The sequence below is a fragment of the Mandrillus leucophaeus genome, unplaced genomic scaffold (assembly GCF_000951045.1).
Source record: "Mandrillus leucophaeus isolate KB7577 unplaced genomic scaffold, Mleu.le_1.0 Scaffold1315, whole genome shotgun sequence".
Lineage (NCBI taxonomy): Eukaryota > Metazoa > Chordata > Mammalia > Primates > Cercopithecidae > Mandrillus > Mandrillus leucophaeus.
Window position 1 is genome coordinate 259,297 of NW_012101272.1, and position 8,546 is coordinate 267,842.

The following is an 8,546-nucleotide window of genomic DNA, read 5'->3' on the forward strand; positions in this document are numbered from 1 at the left end:
TTTATTTATTTAGGTTTTGGTGTTTTGTTTTGTTTTTGAGATAGGGTCTCACTCTGTCACCCAGGCTGGAGTGCAGTGACACGATCATAGTTCACTGCAGTCTTGAACTCAAACAATCTTCCCACCTCAGCCTCTTGAGTAGCTGGGACTACAGGCACACCCCACCAAGCCTGGCTAGCTATTTATATTTATAACTTGCTTTGAAATACAATATTTTGTGGAATCCCCATAATTCCTCATTTACGTATGAGGAACTTGAGTCTTAGACAAGATAAATAACTTGTTATTGTTGTTGTTCTGAGATGGAATCTTGCTTAGTTGCCCAGGCTGGAGTGCAGCGGTGCAATCTTGGCTCACTGCAACCTCCACCTCCTGGATTCAAGTGATTCTCCTGCCTTAGCCTCCCGAATAGCTGGGATTACAAGCATGTACCACCACGACTGGCTAATTTTTGTACTTTTAGTAGAAATGGAGTTTCACCATGTTGGCCAGGCTGGTCTCAAACTCCTGACCTGAAGCGATCCACCCACCTTGGCCTCCCAAAGTGCTGGGATTACAGGTGTGAGCCACCGCGCCTGGCCTAATAACTTGTTTTAAATCATCCACCTAGAAAATGGCCAAACCAGGTCTCAAACACAGTCACGCTCCTCATTTTCTTAATCACTAACCCATAATGTCTCCGGGGGCCTGGACCAGGAGGAATTCTAACTTCACCCACACCCTTGAGAAAGTGCAGCTTTCTGGCTTCCTCGAACCCCCTTCCTCGCTTCTGCCTTCTCAGAATCTGGACTGCTTTCATCCTCTTTGCATTCTTTCTGACTTCTCCGTGTTCTTTCTCAGCCTTCTCTATCTCTCTTTTTCTCCTTCTCCTATGCCTCCCTCTCTTGGCCTCCTCCCTCCACTGCCCTCCCTGTCCCCAGTTGAGTGCCAGCCTCTCCTGGAAACATCGCTGGCTTCTGCTGTTATAAAGATGTTGCCACACACTCCTGAGTGAATCTGTGGGTCAGTGAGGGTGGGGAGATGGTGTCCAGATGTGGCCTAATGACCACGTTGCTGGTTTCCAAGCACCGGTGAAGGACGGCCTGTACTGGAATCACCAGTGGTGGGAGAGGGGTGTCATTCATAATGCAGATTCCTGGGCTCCAGTCCATTAGGGTCAGGGTGAAACTTGGTAATCTGTGCTTTTTAAAAAGGCCCCCAAGATGACTGTGATGGGTAGCACTGCCCCCACTTTACTGTTGGGACTTATGCCCCCTAGAGACTATCCCTGAGGGGTAAGCCAGAGAGCAACCAAGTATCCACAGGCATACCTGGAGGGTTGTCTCAGGTAGAGGCCATGTGTAAAGGTTGTGCAACATCAGTTGGTAAGTTGGACCACTTGCTCCATCTCCATCCTAGATGTCAGTGGTATATCTGGCTCAATAGCAACAACTCCCTGCTCCTGCTACCTTTGGACACGCAGAGTGACATTAAGTCTTCATAGGGAGAATGTGGTGAGTAGAAACATGTTGAAAAGGCTTCTTAGGGGCACAAATATGAAAAAAAAAAGTGTTAGAAAACACTGGTTTATGCAAAAAGGTCTGTGTCTCTGGCTGAAAAGTTATAATTACGCCAAGTGTTCCATATCTTTTCATTCTGCAACTCCGTGCCCAAAGACAAAGGAGTCAAGGTTTGAACCCTCATATCATAGACTCTTCATCTTGTTAACTAAGAATGATCACATATGGCCTGATTCTGCAGTTGGAGTGAGCTCTCTTCTTTAATTGCATAGCTCTGGTCATTTTTTCCTCTCATTTGGCACTTAGCACTTAGCAAACAGTGACCTGGCATTGTTTGTATGTATCTGTTCTGTCTTCATAACTAGATTATAAAGCCTTTTACGGTAGAGACTACATGATAATTTGATAGTTTGCTCACTTATTCATCCATCAAACATTTATTGAGCACCTCCAGGCATGGGGCTAGATACTAAAGAGGCAAAGATGACAAGACATAGTCTCTAACTTTACAGACATCTCCATAAATAAACAGTTATGAAATGGCGTAACCAGCACAATGATACAGATATGTACAAGTTGCAGACAGAAGTATTCTGCCCGGCTGGGAGGAGGCAGTGCTTAAGCTGAACCTTGAAGGAAAAAGGAAGAAGAGGAGTTCTCCAGATATAGATGGTGTAGAGGACAGAAAGAGGATTCCAGGTTGAACTAGAAGCTTCTGATAAGCCTGGGGCAATGGCACATATGGGAAGGGACTGGAAATGAGACCAGGCCAAAGCATAAGGCTCCTTGAAGCTTATTCTAAAGGCATGGATTTTATCTACAAGGCCATGAGATTCCACTGGATAACTTAAATTAGTCAATATTGTGATTAGCTCTCAATTCCCAAAGCTCATCTATCTGTTATTTGGAAAGGAACAGATGAGTATTCGAACCTGATTAGACATGTTTCAATAACTCAGAGTTGGTGATACCTGAACACGGGCAGTGGGTGGAGATGGAGTGGAAAGAACTGCCTGGAAAGTTTACTTGTTGTAAACTTAAAGTATTTATTTATTTATTCTTATGTATTTACTTATTCTGTTTTCTGTTGCTATAATAGAATATCACAGACTGGGTAATTTATAAAGAACAAAAGCTTATTTGACTCACAGCTCTGGAGGCTTGGAAGTCCACGAGCATGGGACCAGCATCTGGTGAGTGAGGGGCATCACAGAAGGCATCACATGGTGAGTGAGTGCATGACAGAGAGAGAGAGAGGGGAAATTGGGCAGAACTCATTCTGTTTATGAGGGACCCACTAAGCATCCACTCCTGTGATAATGGCATTAATCCATTCTTGAGAGCAGAACTCTCATTACCTAATTGCCCCTTAAAGGTCCTACCTTTTAATACTGTCACTATGGCAATATTACATTCCAGCATGAGTCTTGGAGTGGGTATTCAAATCACAGTGAAACTGCCTTTGAAAAAATTATGACAGTGAGAGAAATCTAACCTAACTGACTCCATCTTGCATCTAGACTCACAGGCTGACTGTCCTTGCTCATTCCTGGGTATAGGCCAAGCTAACTGTGGGAGGAATTTAGTTTACAGTGTAACTTTGAAGCAAGAAAGATAACAGTCCCTCCCTAAAACTGACTCCCTCCTTGTTTGGAGACTGAAACTACCTTTGTTTTTCTTGTAGTTTTTTTTTTTGTTTGTTTGTTTGTTTGTTTGAGACAGAGTCTCACTCTATAGCCCAGGCTGGACTGCAGTAGTGCAATCTCTGCTCACTGCAACCTCCGCCTCCTGGGTTCAGGTGATTCTCCTGCCTCAGCCTCCTGAGTAGCTGGGATTACAGGCATGCACCACCATGCTCAGCTAATTTTTGTACTTTTAGTAGAGATGGGGTTTCACCATGTTGGCCAGGCTGGTCTTGAACTCTGGATCTTAAGTGATCCACCTACCACGGCCTCCCCAAGTGCTGGGATTACAGGCGTGAGCCACCCTACCCAGCCTGAAACTACCTTTGTGAGACTAATGAAAGTCCACAAGATTAGGTGATCATGGCTCTCTGCAGCCTTGACCTCCTGGGCTAAAGGGATCCTCCTGCCTCAGCCTCCAGAATAGCTGAGGCTACAGGTACACACCACTGCACCCAGCTAATTTTAAAATAATTTTTTTGTTTTTTTATTGGGTAGAGATGAGGTCTCACCATGTTGCCCAGGCTGGTCTCGAACTCCTGGGCTCAAGCAATCCTCTCACCTCAGCTTCCCAAAATGCTGGAATTACAGGCATGAGTCACTGCATCTAGCCAAATTTCTGGTGTTTATAAGTTACAAGTTTATGGTATTTTGTTATAGTAGCCTGAACAGACTAGTACAGGAGTGAGGTAAGGAAGGTAGTAATGTGGTCAAGGGTTAGCGGGAGGAGAGACAAGAGGGAGACCCTCTAAACATGATCTCTGAGAATGGCAGATGCCCAAGCATTATGCTGGAGAATATGCTTATTTCATTGTTTGTCAACGGTTTGCTGATTACCAATGAACCAGAGCAGAAGACCAGACGGAAACCATGACACCCACCCCACCATAGGTTTGGGCCTCCTCCAAAACCATTTCCTTTCTGTATGTGGATTCAGTGGGCTGGATAGAGAATATAAGTCAGCCGCAGGAGGCTCCCTCCACATTCTAGAGCCTGAGGCAGCCCTGAGTGAATGGTCATTCCTGAGCCTTTTGCTTCTGCCTTTGATCAGACCTACTTCCAGTTCAATGGGAGGCTTTGAGGGTCATCTGTACCCAGGGCTGTCTTTCTTCTTCTATGGACTTTATCATGCACAACTTGTCTCCAGAGCCTTGATATGCAATGCCCCTGTCCAGTATCCACCACGCCATCCCTGGAGCAAAGGAAGATGGGCAAGGCTATGGCAAATATACTACATTGGGTTGCTGAAGATACTGAGTGCCTGCATTTTAGTAGCCCAAGAATTGCACAGCATTCCTAGACAGTTTGTACTTATCAGCAAGATGTATCATCAGAGGAACTTTATGTTCCGCAAACAGTGGCAGCATCTCACTCTCTATATGACTTTCTTGCTGAGTGGGTGTGTAGACATGGTGAGCCAGAACCTGCTGCCTAAGAGATGTGCTGCTCTGGAGCAAGGTGCCCAAGCTCTGGGCATGTTCATATTTCTGCCCCTGATGGTGTCTCACCTGCAGGACACAGAAGGAGTGGAGCTTCAGTCTCATGTGCTGCTCACCCAGGCCATGTTCCTGCTGACTCTGGTGGTGACCGCAGAGCTGTGGGCTCCCAACATGCTGCTGCTCTGGACCATGAAGGCCTTTTTGTATATGATCACAGGCTCTTGGCTGATGCACATAGGCTTTATGCTGTTCAAACCAATCTCTGGCTATCAATGGATGGATGATGACAGAAATGACATTATGTTTGTCACCACCTTCTTCTGCTGGCATGTGATCTTCAGTGCCATTTTGATGATCTGGATCTATGGCTTCTCCTTTTGGTGGTATTGCTACATTTTTGTTAAGGCCTGAACCTGAATGTGCCACAGTTGGTTCTCATTGCCTGCATACTCCAGGACATCTGCATGAGAAGTTGTGGGAGATGGAGCTGCCGGAGAGGAGAATCCTGCATCCTTCTTTCAGAGGTGTCTCATCTTGAGGCGTCAGACTCCTCTGGGACAGGCATACCCTCTTTCCCCTTCTGGTTTCTCTCAGTCTCATTTCCTGAGCAGTGTGCAGAGGACAGGAGAATGAAACAAGGCATGCAACTGTGACCCTCACTCTTAGATCCCCAAGTATTTCCTTCCCCTCCCCTCTGTCCTCAATTCCAGCAACAGTAATCTGTGTGCCCTGCACATCTCTGCATCCCTCATTCTCCTCCCATGAGGACATTAAAATAAATTCATGATATCCTGCCTTTGGGCCTTTTTATAAATATCCTTCACCCAGCACATAGAATTCCTACCACTAGTCATATTTAGTACATAATAATCTACCCATTACAATAACCACTTCTTCATTCTTTCTTGTTCTGGACCTCTTCAATTCTCATATTGAAGAGACTGGTTTTGACTCTACAAAAGTCCTAGAATGTTCTTGAGGTCTTTCCTTTGATTACTTTGTGATTTATCAAATGAAACATCGAACCCTTGAAGGTAACTTCTTCTGCAGGATTTTTTGTTTTTGTTTTTGTTTAGACAGGGTCTCACTCAATTGTCCAGTTGGAGTGCAGTGATGCAATCACCACTCACTGCAGCCTCAATCTCCTGGGCTCAAGCAATTCTCCCCTCTCGGCCTCCCCAGTAGCTGGGTCTGCAGGTGCAAACCATCATGCCATGCCCAGCTAATTTTTTATTTTTGTAGAGATGAGTTTTCCCTACGTTGTCCTGGCTGGTCTCGAACTCCTGGGCTCAAGGGATCTGCCTGCTGCTGCCTCCCAAAATGCTGGGATTACAGATGTGAGCCACCATGCCCGGCCCTCTGCAGGGTTTAATAGAGCAAAGCAACACCCTGCATGTAGTGAGAGCTCAGAGGCTCGTCTGCTTCCAGACTGTCTTCAGCCCAGTCTCCCCATGTGTAGAGCCTGGAAAATTCTTCTTTCAGGCCTTTCAGCCCATTGCTCTGTACATATCTTATTGATTCCCAAGCAGTAGACTCTTCTGGAACCACTCCTTTCTGGTTCTCATGTATAATAAAGTTCAATGGCTTGTTTATGCTGCATATTTTTCTTTTTAATCCTCACAAATGTCTTATCAGAGAGGTTTAGAGCTGAGTAATCTGAAACTCAAAAGGGTTAAGAAAGTGGCTTAAGGTAGCTAGATATTTAGCTATGTCACATAATGCTATAGCTAGGTGTCAAGGAGGGTAGAACGCCAAATAGAGTGAAATTATTGCGGACTTGCGAAGAGTGCCTTCATGCCTCCCCTTCTGCCTCTCCGCTGCCTTTTTTTTTTTTTTTTTTTTTTTTGAGGCAGAGTCTCACCAGGCTGGAGTGCAGTGGCACAGTCTCGGCTCATTGCAACCTCTGCCTCCTGGGTTCAAGGGATTCTCCTGCCTCAGCCTCCCAAGTAGCTGGGATTACAGGCTCCCGCCACCACGCCAGGCTAATTTTTGTATTTTTAGCAGAGGTGGGGTTTCACCATGTTGGCCAGGCTGGTCTTGAACTCTTGACCTCGTGATCCACCTGGCTTCGACCTCCCAAAGCTCTGGGATTACAGGCATGAGCCACTGTACAGGGCCACTCCCCTGCTTTCTCCAGGACATGAAGAATCTGTCAAGCTTCCCTCACTCCTGACAAAACTAAAGCATCCAGTTAGGACAGAGGAGAGTGAGAGCAGGGACTCTCGAGGGTTATCATCCTTCTTGTTTCCTTTTTTTTTCTAGTTCCTAGAGCAAATGCATCCTTTGGTTCTGGCCTTACTCTTCCTTTTTAATTTTCTCAGTCAAAAGCGAAGGTGCAGCAGGAATGAGTTGTTTGATTGTCAGGGACCTTCACCACCTGGTTTTGGGGGTTGGTGGGCATTCTGAGTTATTGTGGGGGTGCTTCCCAATGTCGTTGAGAGGTGGGGACTCAGCCACGTCTCAGAATGTGGGAGGCATGCGTGTGCTGGATGTTCGGCATGTGACCGGCAGGCAGCTTCCACAGAAAGCTGACACTTGCGTCGTTGGAACGATCAGGCAACAACGCTGCTCCCCGCTGGAGATGAACAGCGGTGCCTGGTGTGGAAATAAAATATGCCTCAGGTGCAGTTCAGCTTCCATGCTTCTCTCTGGTCCTGGGGACCAGTGGAGCTCTGCAGCATCCCCTGTAGGTTCTGCCCTTTTCCTGGTTGTCACCTCTGGCTCCCAGCCCCTTGCTTCTCCCCCACAACCTTGGATATATTTGCCTTGGCCAAGCCTTGCAGCTCCTTCTTCCTCTAGCTTTGTTGAACCTCCTCTAGTACCCTTGAGGCTGAGGGGGCAGGGAATCTGCTCCTCTGTACATGCTTTCCCATTGATATGATAAAGTTGGTTTCTACTTCACTCAGGCCTCCCTCTGACTTTTTTTTTTTTTTTTTTTTAAAGACAGGGTTTTGCTCTATCACCCAGGCTGAAATGCAGTGGCACCATCTCAGCTCACTGTAGCCTCAACCTCCTGGCTCAAGCAGTTCTCCTGCCTCAGCTCCCACACAACCCACAAGTCACCCCCAGTCGCTGGGATTACAGGTGGCACAACCACACCCAGCGAATTTTTTTTTTTTTTTTTTTTGTAAAGACTGGGTCTTGTCATGTTACCCAGGCTGGTCTCAAACTCCTGGGCTCAAGTGATATTCCAGCCTTGGCCTCCCAAAGTGCTATGAGCCACCATGCCTGGCGACACTTCCCCTTTTTGATATTAAGAGCATATTTTAGATTTTTTAACCTAAAATTGACTTCTTGTTTTTTGCTATTATAATCTGACCTCATCTTGATGCAATATCTTTGACTAAATAGAGGAAAAGTCATCTGTAAGGGCTGGGAAGCAAAACACACCCAAGTATTAGTATTTCAAGATATTATTTCTCCACAAAGATGAAAGTTGAAGAAATACCAAAACCACGTGTTAACCCTTAGACCTGTTCCATTTTGAGCACTTTTGAAGCCTTGTTAAATACTAACAAATTCATCTTTTGTAGTAAATGATTGCCTCTAAATATTATATCTCACAACATGTGTCTTCCAGGTAAAATAATATTAGCAGGGGCCTGCAAAGCCACAAAGAATTATAGTTAAGGCCAGATACAATGGTGGAATAAGCAGATCTACTATTTGGATGATAAGGGCCTTTCTGTACTCCTCATGTCACAGCAGGTGTGAGCACTCTGACAGTGATCCTAATTACTTTGGAAAGTAAAACGAACTGAAGATTATGTTTGGGGAAAAACAAAAACAAAACCTTCAAATTCCAGAGTGGAGTTTTGAAAAGAAAAGTGTAATGTTCAACACCATGCACCAGAGGGCACCATATTTACATGAGCCTGGAAAGGGCACTTGCTCTCCATTTGGTATTGAATGACCCATTTAAACGA

At 45.6% G+C, this 8,546-nt stretch overlaps 1 protein-coding gene across 1 annotated transcript; it reads left to right on the plus strand.

Moving 5' to 3' along the window:
* The first annotated feature begins 4,248 nt into the window (after window positions 1-4,248).
* On the plus strand, window positions 4,249-5,031 carry LOC105534210 (transmembrane epididymal protein 1-like). The gene has a single exon (XM_011972897.1). It carries the CDS (start codon window positions 4,249-4,251, stop codon window positions 5,029-5,031), a length of 783 nt encoding a protein of 260 aa, XP_011828287.1.
* The last annotated feature ends 3,515 nt before the right edge of the window (window positions 5,032-8,546 follow it).